Raw genomic sequence first — 18,559 nt, 5'->3', positions numbered from 1 at the left:
ACATCAGCACAGATAAAGTTCTAGCTTGTCTTAACCATCTTGCTGTGCCGTGCTCTGTTTAACTGTGAATAAAGGAAGTAATCTTAAAGGAAACTGCGCTGGTAGGCAGAAGCTCTGAAACCACACACTCAGTCACAGGACCACAGCTGCACTCAACACACACACGCCCATTAAAATGAAACGGCTGTGAAAAAGGCTGGTGAAAAACACAGGAAGCTTAAACAACATTAAGGACTAAAAAAAGAAAACTTGCTTGAGAAATATTATACACAAGTTACAGAAAATCTGCATTTCAATAGGGGTAAGTTTCTCTTTCAGATTTTTTAATTTCCAGAGGCATGAGTTGATCATGTTTATATTTCCAGAGACAATTTTTATGGCACCACTGGTCTTCCTTGCATTTCTTTCCAGCTAAGCGCCTCAGTAGATTACTTGGAGTATGTTAATAGAATGTAATTGTCTAAATGCCAGATGGAAAAGTTGCAAAAGCTCTTTACATAGTGTTAAGGTGCTCTGTAGTTCCTCAGCCCCTTACTGATAAACTCATTATTAAACACCTTTGTGGTGGTATGTTTTTTCCTGTCTTGACATGAGCATGGATGGTCAATACAGCATCCTTTTAAGCCTTCGAGGTTCCAGTAATGGGCTCTGATATTCTCTAGGGCGGGTCACTTTATCTCCCTCTCACTTGCTCCAGCTACCTCATGTCTCTTATGTCTTGCGAGCATCATAGGATGCAGCACAATAGGATTCACACACCCTGACTTCTGCAGGACACTGTTGTTTTGTTTTTGACTTGAAGATCAGATTTTTATTCAACAACACAATCTGGAAGAGGAGGACTTATTTCTGGTGAGTCAAATGACATGTTAGGGCTTTGTTTACCAGACTCAATTGATTAGATTGCGTCAGGTCTTCAAGCATTGAATAAAATCCTTTGTGTCTAATATATATTTTTCTGTTGTCATAGCATGTTACTATAATTTTTTTTAAAAAATGGTTGTACATTGAACATTCAGACATGCAGACATGTAAAATGATACTTTGCGCGGCTTGGATTCTAGTTCTATGAGCTTTAATGAGGATACAGAGCAGATAGTGGTAAAAGCAGAGGGAAAAGAATTCACAGATGTAACTGTCTCTCTCTTTACAGTCTTTATTAATAATCAGAAGACTTCAGCTGGAGTATGTTGCTCAAAACAAAGGCTTTCAGTGCTGTAGGTCATGAATGAGAGGATTCATTAATAATACAGCAGGATATATAGATATATGGTGTGGAAGAAAATGCTTCTGCAAATACAATTAATTAACAAAAAAAAATATTTATGTATGAATGTTGCAGCTTTTGTTTGAAAATGTTAATTTGTCATTCAGATTTGATGCAACTAAATAATTGCTATAAAGAATACATTTGTGTTTGGTTAGAAAATGGGCTTCACTTCTCTGTTTTTTCATCCTTTGTTTCGTGCTGTGCTATATATATATATATATTCCTCTTGTGATGATCACGGAGTCTTAGCAGCATTTCTAGTGAGTCATTAATTCCCCATTTTATGGATGGAAAGGGGAACAAGAACCCACCAGAAATGTAGGTTCCCATCTTCCTTTACACGTCTCCCTTTACCTTAAAATCAGCTGAATTCTGCAGGAATTTGCACAGAAATTCTGTTTTTTACACGAGTTACGTGACTGTGAATGATTTGATAATTCTACAGAGAAGTGGCTATCAGACTGAGTGCTGCGTTCACTGCAGTCATGGAAATCATCTTCTAAATAAACTTCTTTGTTAGTCACTGGGGGTGAGACATCACATGTCTGAAAATATGTCTGTGCCTTTTCAGGCCAGTGAGGCGATCCCCTGTGGTAAGCATGTCTCTGACTCAGCTGATACAAACACATAGTAACAACAAAACACTGAACCACTTCTGGCTTGTGACCAATTAAGTCAAAGCAACCTGTGTGTGTGTGACACAGTTGTGAGCAGTTTGGAAGTGTAATTTCTGCATTTCTCAATTTGATTTGAGTAGTATTAGAGGCAGGAGAAGATTAGAGACAGCATTTTGTGTAGCAGAATAAACATATTTTTTCATCTCTACATTCCATATTGCTTTTCTAAACTAAATCATACGTGACTGGGTTGTTTCCCCTTTTTTCCTGGGAATCTGTGGGAGAGAATTAGTTGAAGCTGTATGACATATTTACCTATAGCTGTTGAATTATCTTCACTGGACCCGTTTGTTGTTGTGCCATATTTCTACACAGACCACAGCAGGGGGAGGTAAAGATGGACAAGTCAGAGATGTTTGGCTTCTCCCTGGAGGCAGATGACAGGACGGAGGAAGAGAAAGCGAGGAAAAAGGCAGCAAAGAAAAATGGCTTGACCTCTGATTTGGGTTCAAGCCAGGAGGCACCCATGGCTCCCATGGACACTGATTACCAGGAGGAAATGGAGGCGACCAAGCCTCAAATCAGATTCAATCTCAACTTTGACAAGTGAGCCTCTCCATGCAATGATAACATGCATGGAGCACTGCCTTATTTTTTTAAATGTTCATTATATCATGGGTGCTGTGTATTATCACAGTGCTGATTAATGTGGCGTATGAAGCTGCTTGACCTTTTGACTTGCATGAATTTTTACCCAGTTATCTGTAAAATATATTTTGTTTGTAGAGGGATTCGAGGTAAAGAGCAGGACAATAGGAAGAGAGACAGCAAGACATTTGACATTGAAAGGTTGTTTGAAGCGGTGGCCAGTAGGGATGTCAGAAAGCTGGACGGCCTGTACCAGTACCTGTATCAAAACATGAAGAAACTCTCTGACTCCTTATGTGAGTATGACAGGGCCCACGATGCAGCAGATGCACCACGCTGTAAGCTGCTGGCTTGTGTGTTAACCCTGTGAATATATGCACCTGCAGATCAGTCCTACGGTAAAACTGCCCTGATGAAAGCTCTGCTGCACCTCAAAGATGGCAAGAACGAGACTGTGGAATTGTTAATTGACATTTCAGAGAAGCTTGGTGACATTAAAGAGTTTGTGAATGCAGCCTACACCAAAAGCTATTACAAAGGTAAACTATTTTTGTGAATCTGGGAACTTGAATTTGACATAATCCTTTCATATTTGACCCCATTCTCTCTGTCTGCATCTTTCCAATTCTCCACATAAAGCAAAAATCCTGGGAGAGTAATATCTACATTAACTTTCACCATAATTAAAGCCCTAAGAAACCTAACTGCAGTAAAGGAATATGAAGAAATGTGACTGATTTTCTGATATATTTTGACTGACTTCAACAGGCCAGACAGCTCTCCACATTGCCATTGAAAGGAGGAGTATTTCCTATGTGAAACTACTGGTCAGTAAAGGAGCAGATGTCCATGCCAAAGCTTGTGGAAAATTCTTCCAGCCGCATGACGGCCCCTACTTTTACTTTGGTGAGTCCATGCTGCTGCAGAGAGGGGGCATTCCACCTCTGGAGCCTCACACACAGATCATCTGGGAGGTATCATGTGAGAGTTTGGGAGCATCTTTGTTGCTGTCATTGCTGGGTTGCTCCTCCACTGTATTTCAGACAGTGTGGGTTGTTGGTTTTCTGTTGATGACATGTCTGTTTTCAGCTTTCTTTGTGACAGTGAGTTGCAAATGGACTTTCTCATTATATCTAATTTCTTGATTTTCCAAAACTGTGTTTCATTATTTTCCTTTCAAGTTATTGTTAATCATTCTTTCATTCTTAGTTCATGCTAATTAAAGATAAAAACAAAAGACACTACTACACCACTGAATAACCATGTACTGCGGGCTCATAAATGGACATGCTATTTTCTTCAGCAGGAAAGAACACAGCTGTACTGATCAATATTGTACTGACTTAAAGGGACACTCCAGTGATTCTGTATTACACTTTCATAAAGTTGGGGGGCACACAAGGGACAGATTAAAAGAAGAATGGTCAAAATCAATCAAACAGAGGCAGCGATATTCAGACCCTACATTTCCCAAAATGCAACTCAACATGGTCTTTAATGCTGTGTTCCATTTACTTTTGAGGTTGGAGTTAGGATTGACATCACACCCAAGACTCCAGTACAAGAAGTCTGACTTTTATTTATTTATTTATTTTTCAGTTAGTGAAGGGGGTTTACACTAGCCAGGTTAGCCACTGTTATAGCAATAGCAATTGATAACAACACATTACTCTATATTTTGCACATACAAACACAGTGACGAACTGTCCACAGATAGAAATTGGACAGAGTTGTGTGCATGACTTATTTAATGAGACACAAAGCAGACAGAAAAGCAAATAAACAGTATATTATTACTGATTTCATTACTGATGATGCACAGAGCAGCCATCTTGAACTTTGGGGTCATAGGTGGTGAGGCGTTTATTCTGAGACGTAAATCTGACTTCAGGTGGTGTTTCCGTTCAACTTTTCGACTGGGAACCTGTAAATTCTGACTTCCAGTTCAAATGGAACATACCATCAGTAGCACCTACCTGCCTCTTATATTCCCTCTGCCTTCAAACCCTCACACCCTAACATCACTGTACCATGTATGGAGTGACCTTTCAAAGTATGCATGCCAGTTAATTTATCTCAAAGCGTAGTGCAGTTGTTCTCTTGTATCTTGTAATATGTATCCACACCAACTGCATGTGTGCAGGTGTGTCCTTGTACAGTGTCCTATTCAAAGATAGGAAGAGGATGAGTCAAATCTAGAACATGGACTGATGTAAAAGAAGAAGCTAATCAGGATTTTAATCTGCAGACTGTCTAGATGACCTCTGAAGGACAGTTTCTATCAAACACAGTCCATTTAAAGATAACTGATAAGGTTCTTAGACAAGACTCTTGGTAGAGCACATGATACAAACAGGAAGGAAAAACAATAAGTTTTCTGTGCGTTTTCAATCGATTACACAAGAAAAAGGTTGTAAACAAAGATGACAGAGTCTCTCTGTGTGTTGTCCTCAGGTGAGCTACCGCTGTCTCTGGCAGCCTGCACCAATCAGGCCGAGATGGTGGACTTCCTGATGGAGAACGAGTACCAGCGAGCAGATGCAAAGCTGGCAGACTCTCAGGGCAACACAGTGCTGCACGCTCTGGTGGTGGTGGCTGACAACTCCAAGGACAACACAGAGTTCATCACCAGCATGTACGATCGTATCCTCAAGACCACCGCCCGACTGTATCCAAATATAAAACTGGAGGACATTGAGAACTGCAAAGGGCTAACGCCTCTCAAAATGGCTGCCAAGACTGGGAAGATAGGGGTCAGTACAGACATGACAAGATTAAAATGCAAAAGGGTACAGAAGCAAAAATTGAATCCATGCCCCCCAAGCTCCACTGAGTTGAAGTCTGTTAGTCTTTTGGGAATGGGCATATATAGTGATGAAAATTAGAAAATGTTTCAAACCCTTGAACATGAGAAGTTTGGCTTTTAGTGCCTAAAATGGGTTCCAGACATGTCTACAGTCTTTATGCTGATCTGCCTTGATGAATGACCCTGAACCTTCTGGGTTTCTTTTCATTTGTCTCCAGCTTTTTTCACACATCTTGCGACGGGAATTCCAAGAGAGTCACACAAAACATTTGTCCCGTAAATTCACTGAATGGGTTTACGGGCCCGTCCACTGCTCCCTGTATGACCTGGCCTCTTTGGATTCATCCGAAAACAACTCAGTCTTGGAGATACTGATCTACGGCTGTGACATTCCCGTAAGTCATCATGAACCCAGTCAGAGCAGCTGCTGTCATTATTCTGTACTCAAACATCTGTTTCCTCACAGAACCGTCACGAGATGCTCCAGACGGAGCCTCTGAACCGGCTGCTGGATGAGAAGTGGAAGAGGTTTGCCGGTCGACTGTTTTTCTTCAACTTCCTGGTCTACCTCCTGTACCTGATAATCTTCACTCTTGTGGCCTACAATAAGAAGACTGGAAAGGTGAGCTGGCTGCTACACACTGCGTGATTGATCTAGCCATCCCAGACAGACCTGTGGTGATGTTGCTGATGTGTGTTCTCTGCCCCTCAGCCACCGTTTCCCATCGAACACACGACAATGGATTACCTCTATGTTTTAGGCCAGCTACTAACAGCACTGGCAAACTGCTATTTTTTTGTCATAGGGGTATGTGGTTACTCTTGTGTTTTAAATTCAAGTCCATCCAATCTTATTAGCACCTTGTGGAAACTGTATTCACTTTTATATCTGAATCCCCAGATAATTGACATGAAGAGGAAGCGTCCGAAGCTGCAGACACTGCTGATTGATGGATATTATGAGATTCTTTTGTAAGTAGTTGAGCTTTTTTCCCCTAGACCTGATCAAAATTAAAAATGCCTTGTGGAGTTTCTTGTACACAAACAAGTTACAATTACATTCTGTGTTTGTCACCAAAATGCACTGTGTGTGTCCCTAAGGTCTAATGAATGTGTCTTCTTCTTCACTGCCTCTGTTGGCGCTATGCAACAATTCTTTGCACGCTACTGCCACCAGCTGTCCATCAGTGTGTAACAGCGTGAAACCAAGGCAGACAACATATATTGTGTTACTCATGTGTGCATGTATCTTTTTGTGTGTGACCACAGATTTTTTTTAAGTCTACGCGGGGTAGCTTTAAAATGCTGTGTAGATAACAAACAACACCAGGTGGAAAAACCATGTTTCACTGTAACCTCTGGTAGCAATTTTATATCTGTTTCATCTGGGTGTGGTCAAAAATGTGCTCTGTTGTTCATGCACACCATGGAGAACACTTCTATATCACCGCTGCCATTTGAGATATTGAAATGCTAGAAGTAATCAAAAACAAAATTTACAGAGGGTGTTAAGTTGCTCTCTGAAAATATTTAGTTGGTGGCTCAGGAGCAGCTGTCTTGACATGTTCCTCACTCACTGGGAAGCGAGTGATGAAAGTTTTCAGAGATTAACTAATCAGGAAAACATGCTAGAAGATTTTTATATCAGGAGACAGATTTACATACAGTGCCTTCACCCCTTGAATTAAATTGAACAATGAATCAAAAAGGTTTTAACGTGGCTTTTTTGGTCATTTTTTAGAACAGTGCAATCATTAACACAATACTGACAAATAAAAAGAAGAAGAAAAAAGAAAAGAAAATAAACAGTCGTTGATGCGACTCATTGAAACATAACCATTATTTTTATGTTTACTGTTACAGTTTATCTTTCAGATGCATAAATATAGGATTTAATAAAATCAGCAGCTGTTGTTGCATCATTAACAGAGACACAACTGACACGTCTATAACTGAAATATAATCGAGACAAACTGTATCTCTTAGCAGCACTTTGCTTCACAGATCGATATGTCAACCCCTGTAACATCTGATAGTGTACTGTTCACTTGACACCAAAAATAACAAACCTTTTCATGGACTTGCTTGAGTGTTCCTTTGTCTTTGTGGTGTAGATATTACCACAATCCTGACTCAGCAGAATTGTGTGACCTCCCAGACACAGGTGTATACAATCAACCAGTCGGACTTTAATGCAGCACACATTTTGACTTGTCATAATAGGAGCTAGAATTACTGCAGTGCAGTTGTATGCCTCCACCAATCAGTCCATTTGCAATTAATTAGTGTGTGCATTCTTGAGTTATGGCCAAAAACATGTTTTGTGTGGCCACAGTGCCCTTTGACCTTTGACAGACAAAATCTGATCTGTTCAACTTTGGTTCCAAGTGAATGTTTTCACCAAATTGGAAGAAAATCCCTCAAGTCATTCCTGAGGCATCTTGTTCATGAGGTCAAAAACATGTCACAATGACCTTTGACCTCAGTTCATGAGACAACAAAACGGAATGAAAACATAAAAACATTCTAATAATATAAACAACGGTTCAGTTGCATTTAAATGTGACAGTGAGACTAGTGAGTCATTATTAAAAGTACAAGAACGCTGACACAGAAGTAGCTAAGTGGTATTCAGCATTCAGTCATTGTATTATTTAGACCTGTGACGTCTCAAAATGTCTGCAGTGAAAAAGGTCCATTGAACCAGTAATGACCTGCGTGTGTCCTACTGTAGGTAAAAACATATTAAAATGATTTGAAAGTCACAGCTGGCTCTCTGCTGTTTGCAGTTTCCTCCAGGGCGTCCTCTTCATGATGGCGGCCGGGCTGTATCTGTGGGGGAAGGAGGAGTACCTCGGCTTCCTGGTCCTGTGTCTCGCTCTGAGCTGGGTGAACCTGCTCTACTTCTCCAGGGGTGACAAACACATGGGCATCTACAGTGTCATGATACAGAAGGTAGTTCACATAAGGCTGCACTGTAGCACAGTGAACATCACAGTGAACGTTCTCATCCCTGAAGCCTTTTATCTCCTCTCTTTTTTCTAGATGATCCTCAGTGATATCTTGCGCTTCCTCTTCGTCTACATCGTCTTCCTCTTTGGATTTTCAGCAGGTGTTTTCATTTTTTCTTCTGTCAATGAAAATAGTTGAGCAAAAAGACATTCAACACCCTCCCACTTTGAGATAAAAAATTGTAATAATGCTACAAACAGTACACAATGAATGGATGTCGTGTATAATCTTCCTGTCTGCTGTCACAGCGGTGGTCAGCCTGCTAATAGAGCGCCCTGCTAACAACACTGTGAGTAGTGGGAAGACCCGTCTCTATGTCCCTTCTGACCCTGAGAAGTGCGTGGAACCCGGCTTCAGAAACATCTCCTACACCACACTGCAGCTCTTCAAGTTCACCATCGGCATGGGTGACATGGAGTTCACCCAGGACTACCAGTACCAGGAGGTCTTCTATGTGCTTCTCATCGGCTACATCATACTCACCTACATCCTGCTGCTCAACATGCTCATCGCCCTCATGAACCGCACTGTGGAGCAGATCACCCTGGAGAGTGCCAGCATCTGGAAGCTGCAGGTGAGGCATCCAGTGGTTTCGTGGGTCATGTGAGTCACTGATCCAGGCAGCTGTGGTTTTGATGAAGTGATGCGACTGTTTTCAGAGGGCCAATACCATCCTGGACATGGAGAAGAGGCTGCCCTGCTGTCTGAGAAAGAGGTTTCGTTGTGGGGTGGAGAAAAAACTGGGCACTGCTCTTGGAGATGACCGTCGCCGGTGTTTCAGGTTGGCTTCTTTCAGCTTAGATCACATAATCAGTGACTGACATGTTCTGAAAAGTTTCATTCTTGGATAATATGTATATTTCCATAATAAATGTCCCCACTATATGGACCCAAAAAGCCACCTGCTGTGTGGAAATGAGTGTAATTTGTTCATCTGCAAAGATCTCTGCTAATATAAAGCACATATGAACAGCCAGCTGACTATGCCAGGTGTGAGGCTTTAAGGATGGTTTGCCATGAATCCTTTGACTTTTCCTTTAGCACCACCATGATGTTAACCTTTGTGGTTTTGATGTCTCAACTATTGCACTATTACCATGAAATTTAGTACAGACAACCTTAGTGATCCCGCTTTTCACCTGGCACCATTATCAACTCAATATTTTTATTTGTCCAACACTGTGGTTTGTAACCAAAAGCCTGAAAAACTAATGATGTGCTAACAAGCTAAATCAACATAGTGTAGGATATCAGTATTTAGCTCAAGGCACCGCTGTGAACAGAGCTGCTAGCATGGCTATAGATTCAGTCGTGTTTATTGAGGTCCTGTCTGGTAGGGAAATCTGTCTTTTATATTTTCATCATTTCAGTGCACATTACCAAAACAATTTGTGTTTCACAGCACAGTAAACCAGTGGAAGAGCAGTATGCCAGCATATTATTACCAGCTGGTTTCTGGGCAAAATGTAGAGAAGCCACCATGTAATCTGCAGTGTGCACTGTACCTGGTACCTGGTACTAAAAGGCAACAGGCCACAGACTCAGAGGAGAAGTAGGGCCCCCCCGCAGATTAATCCTGCCCTAGATAAAAACCTTTTTGGTATATTTAGGATGGTTGAATACATCTCCATTAGTCAGTGTTATTAGTGACAGAGACGGCATACACTATTCATATGTCTGCTGCTCAGTAGTGGTCCTGTATCATCTCCAGTTGAGATGAAGAAGGTGAGACACTAAATCTGCATGTGTGTCCATAAATGAGATGATGGGTGTGTGTCAGGTTTCTTGGTGATAGGAAGGGTACTGTGAGAGGTATGGTACTGGAGAGTCATCTGACCTAAAGCTTTGGCTGGTCTATTTGTTTTTGTTTTTGTTTTTGTTTTTTTTGATTTGGGTGTGAGACATTATCTGGCATGTTACAAAGTTTCATCTCTTTATGACTTACCTCTCAGATTTTTAACATTGAAGAGTAAAAATTTCTTACACCAAACTGTTCAACACTACAGGACGATCCTCTGAGCAAGTAATAATAATAAGGCAGAAACAAAGGTTTAGGCTTTAAGATTTAACAAAAGATGCAGCTGTGTGAGGAGGATCGATTGAAGTGCAGCACACTGTTCTTCACTAATTTGCCTTCTCTGACAGCTGATTGATGTGTCACACAGCAGACAGTAATTGGAGCATGTGTCTCTTCTTGTCGTCTCAGAGTGGAGGAAGTCAACTGGAACAAATGGAACATCAACCTGGGCAAAATCAATGAGGATCCTGGCTGCTGGGATCATGTCCAACAGCCCGGCTCCGACACCCCTTCGCACAGACAGACAAACAGAGGTACAGAGACACGGATGCAGACTCAAAGTTTCTAGATTAGAAAAGGCTTTTTAGGCATTTCTCTGTGACAGGGAAGCAATCCTCCTCTAGTAACATTTCCTCCTTTTTTCCACAGGGAGGAGCTGGAGAGGCTTATTCATGGAGGGCAGTCGGCGGCTGGGGACATATCAGTCCACAGAGATGAGTCCTCTGAGCACCACACCGGTCTAAAGAGACAACAGAGAGCTTCACTCAGCCCGAGTGACCCGATCAATGAGGCATTCAAACATAGTATTCAGTTTCAGTTCCCCAAGAAATGTAACTGCCAAATGGATGCACTGTCTTTTTGACTGACTGATACTCAAGTGTCAGCTTTATTTTGAATATAATCTCTGAGGCAATATTTTACTGACATGAGCAGGGATGAGGAAGATGGTGTAGATGTTTTATCGGACTGACATAATGGTGTTAAAAAGTAGAATTTATCAATGCTGAATGCTGCAACAAGTGCTGCTTAAATACCAAGGGAGCCGTGCTTTTAAAATACATAAAGCATTTAATCTGCGCATGCTGTTTCTGCCACCACCTGAACAGGATGCACATCCTCTCTGCAAAAAGGCCATAACCCGCCGGCACCTATGGCATCGCTCAAAATCCCTCATGGAGGAATAGTGATCATGAAGGTGCTGATCCTGGCTTCCCACTGTGTGCCCTTTATACGGCTCCCATTTTCATCACAGCCAGACAAGCTAAATCTACTGCAGCCAGATACTCCTGCGGATTTCACAGCTTGCTTTGTCTACTCCTCTTCCTGTTTCTATTTGGCGGAGGCAGGCTCGGATAAATGGCATGAAAGCACAGCAATTGGTGCAACAATCACCACCTTCAGCACTAGCTGTTGTAGTACAAATTCTATGTGGTTCAGACGGGCCTTTTGAGCCGTTCAGCCACTTGTTAGGCTGATTATGTGAGAAACAGGTGTGTGAATAGAAACCTACCTGAACAGTCAGGATGACAATAGTTAAGTTACTGTATCTAAGCTCATGGGGAATGAAGGGAGCAGAAGAAAACTGCAGTTAAGTTGCCTGTTGTTAGCTCAGACATGTACAACAGTGTTGCAGATGATCCAAACTACATTTAAGACTCAATTCAAAGCATAAATTAGAACTTTATTTTATTATTACAATATTACAAAAAGAGTAGCACAACTCTCACGCTCTTGCCTCTTATCTGTCGTACAGAATGACACAAAAGAAAGGCTTATGGACCTTCTTCCATTTCACAGCAATAGTACAAGAAACAAAGGAGAAAATAAAATTTAAATAACAAGCAAATCAAGTATTATAAATAATCACAACTGCAAACTGAAGCTTTGAAACTTGGAAAAAAAGTTACAGCTCTGTAACTACACATTGCTAAAATATATAATTACAAAATATTACTCCTTTTCTTGCTTTCCATAATAAAGAATTTCTAAGGAATTGCCTGTCTATTCAACAAAACTTCATTAAAATAAAAAGATTGGGAAAAAAAAAATGCTGTTTCTGTGTATCCTTACCATCCTCTTTTTCCTTATTGTTTGGGGTTTTCATTAAAACCATGCTCATTTGCAAAGGAAAGTCCAAGGACCAAACACTTAAGGCTTTTTAAGGGCTGTTAGGGAGTTAGGTGAACAAAACATGGGCGTCATTGTGTTTATACACACACACACACACACACACACTCACACACCCTGAACTCTACCCACATCAGCAGGCAACATTCACACACAATCATTAAATTTTAAAGTTACAGTAGTCTAGTAGGTAAGCCAGTGTACAATAAAATAAACAATGCATTTGCTGTTTCACTTTAAACTTAAAAGTCAGTTTTGTTTACCTCCAAGTGATCTTGCAAGTGATCAATTTGGTCTTTTCAGGCAGACTTCACATCAGAATCAGTAGCAACTACACGTAACTTAATTCACTTAAGTTCCTGCTGTCAGGATCAAAACTCTGGTTAGACTCGTAGTTAGATTCTACATGACATTAGTAACACTATTATTTCTTCTACTCCAGAGTTTTGTCCTTGTAACTAACCCACCCCCCTTCAATACCTGCAAAACAAATAATCTCAACATTCAAGTAATACATTTGTCATGGTTACAAAAACGATCTGAAAAGGAAAGGAAAACAAAAATGGTACATCTTCATAACAGTGTGTCCTTGTTAACCAGACTTTGGCCATTTTAAGGTATGAGAGTTGAGCTTTCATGACGTCTTCTGCACTTAACATTTCACAATCTTGTTGCCAAACCTTCCTGGCATTGACAAAAAGTCTTTTTTTTTTTCTTTTTTTTTTTGAACACCTGAATTCGTTGCAGCATTTTAAGCAGAATGGAGCATCACCTTTTTAACATATTTGCTCCCTGCTGGATGTTTACTATGTACAAACAACTTGATTACATGCTTCCTTAACTGACAGAGAGGAATCAATCTCGAATATCCTATTATACAAATAAATAAGTACATTTAAAAAGAACAAAACCTCTGTGTACATGTGCATACCACAAGCTGTACTTTGTAGTCTCCAGTGTTTGATAGCTTTGCATTGAGACAAGATCATTACTCCCTAATGTCCTAATGAATGTGTTTAATCTTGACTTTACTATGAGATTTGAGCGAAAAGAAAATTAGTTGCTTGTCTAGTAAAACACAAACTTCCTGACAAGACCCTGTAAAAAACATCCAGGTAGTTTTTTTTTAGTAGGGATCTGTTTATCGTCATTCTTACATGCAGAAGAAAACTTTACTGATAAGTCTGAAGTTGAAATTACACAGGATCTGTTAAGATCCAGGCACACAGATAGATGAGTATGATAGAGTTGGGAGCAGGGAATGACACACACAGTACAGACATGTACACACACGCACATGAAAAAGTTCCCTAAAGTGCCAGGTAAATGCACTCATTAACAAAAATAAAGGTAGCAATTGATCACTTGCAAGATTTATTAAAAAAAGAACAAAAAAATACTGTTCTTCATTAAATATATTAATTTACCCTCTTTAACATTAGCGGTCATTTGTTTAAGTTATCAACTTATTTTATTCATGTGTTTCCTTTCTTAAGACTAAACAAAGGGGTTTGATAACTGTTGTGTAGACAAGGCCATAGCTTATCTGTACCCTGGGTGCTGGATGAGAGCGGTTCTGCCATCCCCAACCTCTGGACCTACCCTGCTCAGAGTAGGCCTGTGCATCTTGCCCATCAACCCTAGATTCTGATCGCGGAAGTAGGGCGTCTGGAAGTCCCCACCCAAGTAATCTGCCGTTTGCATCAGAGTAGTCTGGGCGGAGGAGGAGGTGGAGGAGGAGCTCGCTCCTAGCCTGTAATGGGGAGCCCCGGGGGGCCCACAGTCTAATGTGGTGCACCCCCCTGGGCCCGCACCGTGGAATGGCATGGCTACGTCCTGAGACCCAGAGCTGTCACTGTTGGGTGTGGGTAGGATGCTGCTGTTCCAAATGTGGGACTGGAAGTAGTGACCATTAGGGTAGTGGGCCATGGGACCGGGCATGCCGTTGTTGTTGACAGGGGGAGAGGGGGTGGGCCTCTCTACGGGAGGTTTCAGTGTGTAAGGCTGACCCACACACACCTCTGCAGGGTAGCCCATGCCCTTAAAATGGAAGGCGGGGTCCCTGGAAGGCTGCTTGCAGAGGTGGGTCCCACCATTCTGAATGTGGGGTACATGAGCCAACTGGTGCTGATTCCAAGAGCGCATCTTCTGCTGCTGTGTATTATGTTGTATCTGCTGTTGCTGCTGATTCTGTTGTGGATGCAGATGCTGCTGCAAGTGGTGTTGCTGCTTGAGATCAGTGTGGCTGGAAGGCAAGTGGTTCATAACAGCCACGCTGGGTGGAGGGTGAGTTCCCACCAGAGCCGTGGCTTTCTCTTGAGGGCCAATGATGCAGTTGGGTGGGGGGAAGCCGGGGGTGGCGGGGTTGCTGTGCATGGAGACCCTGGAGCAGGCGCTGATAAGCAGATTGCGACTGATGGGGCTGGGGTTGGCGATCTGGCCCTCGCACATGGAGGTGGCTCCTGCACCTTGGGCTCGAGCTTGGCAGAACTGGTTTATCTGATGCACAATGGTGCTCAGGTCGGCCTGGCGGCCCTGGTGCAGCCCAGCAGCCATTGAGAGTGGAATGGTTGAGGTAGAAACGGTAACATTAGGTGGTGCGTCGCCATCTTGCAGCTTCCTGCCCCCCTGCAGGCCAGGGGGCGGCTGCTGCTGAAGGTGCTGCTGCTGAAGCATGACAGTAGGGGGCCCCTGTGGGTGGCCAAGGGCTGGGTGCTGAGACAGAGTCTGAAGTCTGGATGGGCCCTGAGGGTGCTGGGCCATGGGGGGAGGGTGTCTGAGGCTCTGGGTGTGGCCCTGGTGCTGAGGGAGGGGCATCTGTAGAGTCTGAGGTGGGTCCTGTGGTTGGAGGGGTAAGCTTTGCTGTGACCGGGGGAGGTTTGGCAGAGGTGGGTGGTGGTTTAAAGTGCTGGTCGAAGCCACTTGGTAGGGTCCAGTGGGGGGGTTCATGATGATTTCAGGGTGCAAGCGAGCCCGGCTGCCGTCAAAATCTTTCAGGATGCCTTTGACCGTGGGCACCTTGACGATGGCGAGGAGGCCTGTCTTGGCACTGGCCTGAGACGAGGGGTAAGGGCTGTAGCGCTGGCCTGACGTATCCAGCCCGTTGACTGTACGGCGCACGTGGTTTCGCTGGGGGACCTTGACGCTGTTGGGGAAGATCTTGATGGTGAGGGGGTTGTTGGCAACCTTCTTAGCATATGCATCCAATTCTGCAGGGGTTGGAAATGGAGCGGATCTCATCCTTTGTGTGGTGTCCCCTAGGGTGAAGGACAGAACAGGTCAGAGGTAAAGACAGAGACAGAAATCAAGAGAGGGCAGAGTGGGGGAGATGAAGAGAATGGGTAAAAAGGAAGGCACAATGAGAGAGATAACAATCCAGGTAGAAGAGTAAAAGCCACAAAAGAGCTCATCAGTTGTAATCTGAGCAGCTGAGAGGAACCTGATTTCAACAGTGCTCTCATATTCCATACCTCACTGTTTTTCTTCTAAAACCCTCATAGCTCCCATCTCATGAGGCCGAAGAGAGAGAGATTTCCGATCTCATTCTTGGCTGAACTACTGGGGCCGACACATCCCCAGTCTAAAATCCAATTTTGTGGTCACGCCTGTGACTTTGAGGTCAGGAGCTTTTAGTGGCCTTAATTGACGCAGCATCCGGGCAAACAATAAGTATGCAGCTGAGGGGGGGCTGCGCTGCTTGCTACTGACTCACAACATAAACAAAGAGTGAGCGAGGCAGTGATGGTCCCCTGTGGCTGCTTTGGGGAGAGGGAAAGAAAGAGATAGACGCAGAGAGCAGAGCTCCATGACAGCAGACAAGTAATCAGACACAGCAGCAGCGTCTCTGATCTGCGGGAACACCTCCCAGGCCTCAGCTCGCAGACATTTGTTATACCTGCTAAGCACTGTGGTTAAATTTAACAATGTCAAAGTGACAATGTGAACATGATTATGTGTTTGTGCATGTGTGAGCACGATGGTGTGTCTCATTCATGAGCCTGTTTAAAATGCAGGTGTTGGCTAATGTGTCAGTATTTTGTACATTATGTACCCGTTTTCAGCCTGGGTAGATGTGACTGTGCGTTTCGTGCGCTCGCTTCCACTCACTTCACTTACACAATAAAAGTCAGTGATAATCGTTTTAGAGAACGACAGGCTCGTCTCACTGCTTTCCTCCATCTCGCTGTCCCTATCACCTCAGCCCCGCCACTCTGACCCACTTACACCACAACTATTGGACTGATGGACATGAGAGAGTGCAGGGAAAACGAGTTCCTCAGCTGCATTTAACTTCCTCTTTCATAAGCTGCAAGGAGGGGTATTTTCAGTTCAGGTAAAATAGATGTCGTCATTACAGCTACTTCTCTCTGCTGTTGAGTGAGCAGTAACTTGAAATGTCTGAATTGCTGGCAGAGGTCTGCAGTTTCATGCGGCCGTGGCTGTTATGCTCAGTCTCACAGAAGGCGGACTGGGCTTGAGGGATGAGGGACGGAGCTGAACTGTGAGCGCTGACACGGTGGCACAGAGAGTTGTGCCAACTGGCTAATTAATTCCCGCTTTATTTGTGAACAGGAAACAATGGGCAGCGATGTGCGGGGCCGGTATGGGGCGGCACACAGGGGGGCTGCTGTGACTAAGTGTTCAGCCTGCTGATGGCAGCCTCATTAATGCAGGGGTCTGGGCCAAGGAGCTGGAGCTCGACACCCGCCATCACCGAGGCCTAATGTCTGTCGATGAATAAATGCCAGGGTAAGCAAACACAGATAAATGAACACTTACACACAGGCGCACAGACATGCTGAGAATGGACTTCACCTGTCAAACACAGGTGATGATTAATGACCTCGATGGAAATTATGTTCCATATAGTGACACAGAGACCGACAAAATAAATACAAAGGTGGTTTGATTTTAACAATTATCCAGCACAGTATCAGTGGTTTATATTTACTATTCAATACATACCACTTAAGCTATAAAACGCAATAAAACTACACATAAAGGCAACTTGTTTGCTATCAGTATTCAAGATATATTTAGTGCTTGTAAGATTCTGGCACAGCCTCTGCAACTGTTGTCAAAACCTCATGTCAGTGCAGCTCTAGAAAGGGTTTCTGAGTAGGTGGGAAGAGAGTACCATCAGCTGTTGCAATGAATAAAACATCTTTTATCATCGGAATGAGATCTTCTGGATGAAATCGGGATTGTGGACAGCATGAATGAATGTTAAAAAACACAGTGACTTTATATGTAACATCATCTGTCAGAGCTTTGTGTCAGACAATCTGTCTGGAGGATATCAGGGTACATACACACTGAACACACACACACACACACACACACACTGAGCTGACATGGAGGGGTACACTGGGGGTAATTAATATAAGCACACAAAACTGACTGATCAAAACACTTTAACAGCTTCAAATGAGAAAAAAAATACTTTTGGTTTCTGCACAGATTTTGAATTTGGGGTCAGACTCGAATGATTAACACCTTATTTCACCAACTGTTCAAATGACAGATTTACCTCTGCAAGACTGAGATGAAGAGTTGCCTTCTAATAAAAATGACCAGGCTTTGTTTAGTGTAAAATGAGATGATAACACGATGTATATGTTTAATTTAATACATGACATGACTGATAAATTAATATAAATGTGTGTTTAGGCCTATGTTGGTATTTGCAGGAAATTAAACAATGTGTTATTTTAAAGATAGACAGAAAAATGGCATTCACTTAAAGCAAGAAAAACAGCAGCAGGCATGTGACTGGGAACAGTGTTATTTCTTTGCCACCGGCACTTGTATAATGAGTTTTATACTTAAGTTGTAAGACTTGGGCAAATAGCAAAGAAAGCAATGTCTATGTCTGGAAACTGACCAATCCATTAAGTTGGAAAAGGGATTATACATTGTTAACAAAGCTTAGGTGGGCATTTTTTGGGGGGAAAAAAGCAAATCAGACAGAGTTTAACAGAACTGCTGTAAAATGTGTAATGAAATTGGTAAATTATTGTTTAGAGTAGTTTCCCCTAACGGTGGATAAAATCAACCTCTTGCAGTTTACATCTGTTCAAGGGTCCTGGCAGCTGTTTATTATGTGTTCTAGTAAGCAAGTGTAGCTTATTAGCGTTTCAACCTTAACCTGAAACCTGGATTAGTTGAAGAGCTTAAAGCATCAAGGGAGGGTTAATGAGGATCTGAGTGAAGTTTGTAGGCGGCTGCTGGTGGCTACAAGCGTATCATCTCTCAGATCTCCAGCTAAGCACGTTCCCAGA

General features: G+C 42.7%; 2 protein-coding genes across 7 annotated transcripts in view; one reads left to right on the top strand and one right to left on the bottom strand.

Moving 5' to 3' along the window:
- The first annotated feature begins 127 nt into the window (after nucleotides 1-127).
- Nucleotides 128-13,749, top strand: trpv1 (transient receptor potential cation channel, subfamily V, member 1). 4 transcript variants are annotated; one of them, XM_018692103.2, is made up of 17 exons: nucleotides 128-301; nucleotides 803-852; nucleotides 2,263-2,493; nucleotides 2,674-2,831; nucleotides 2,922-3,074; nucleotides 3,304-3,441; nucleotides 4,990-5,288; nucleotides 5,560-5,736; nucleotides 5,808-5,963; nucleotides 6,054-6,149; nucleotides 6,243-6,313; nucleotides 8,131-8,296; nucleotides 8,387-8,453; nucleotides 8,602-8,927; nucleotides 9,013-9,134; nucleotides 10,560-10,684; nucleotides 10,800-13,749. In XM_018692103.2, the coding sequence occupies exons 3-17, from the start codon at nucleotides 2,285-2,287 to the stop codon at nucleotides 10,892-10,894; spliced, it is 2,358 nt and encodes a 785-aa protein (XP_018547619.1). In that variant the 5' UTR covers nucleotides 128-301; nucleotides 803-852; nucleotides 2,263-2,284; the 3' UTR covers nucleotides 10,895-13,749. The 4 variants fall into 4 exon arrangements, with proteins under 4 accessions (XP_018547619.1, XP_050934420.1, XP_050934419.1 ...); XM_051078463.1 differs by having other exon boundaries at nucleotides 774-852; XM_051078462.1 differs by having other exon boundaries at nucleotides 734-852.
- fam222ba (family with sequence similarity 222 member Ba) overlaps nucleotides 11,821-18,559 on the bottom strand; it is a 29,069-nt gene continuing 22,330 nt past the window's right edge. For all 3 annotated transcript variants that reach the window (XM_018692107.2, XM_018692108.2, XM_018692109.1), the window contains exon 3: nucleotides 11,821-15,535. In XM_018692107.2, the coding sequence (XP_018547623.1) occupies nucleotides 13,821-15,535 (1,715 nt within the window). In that variant the 3' untranslated portion in view covers nucleotides 11,821-13,820. The remainder of the gene's footprint in view (nucleotides 15,536-18,559) is intronic.

The sequence above is a fragment of the Lates calcarifer genome, linkage group LG20 (assembly GCF_001640805.2).
Source record: "Lates calcarifer isolate ASB-BC8 linkage group LG20, TLL_Latcal_v3, whole genome shotgun sequence".
Lineage (NCBI taxonomy): Eukaryota > Metazoa > Chordata > Actinopteri > Centropomidae > Lates > Lates calcarifer.
The sequence above is the reverse complement of the archived record's forward strand: the minus strand, read 5'-3'. Positions and strand labels throughout refer to the sequence as shown.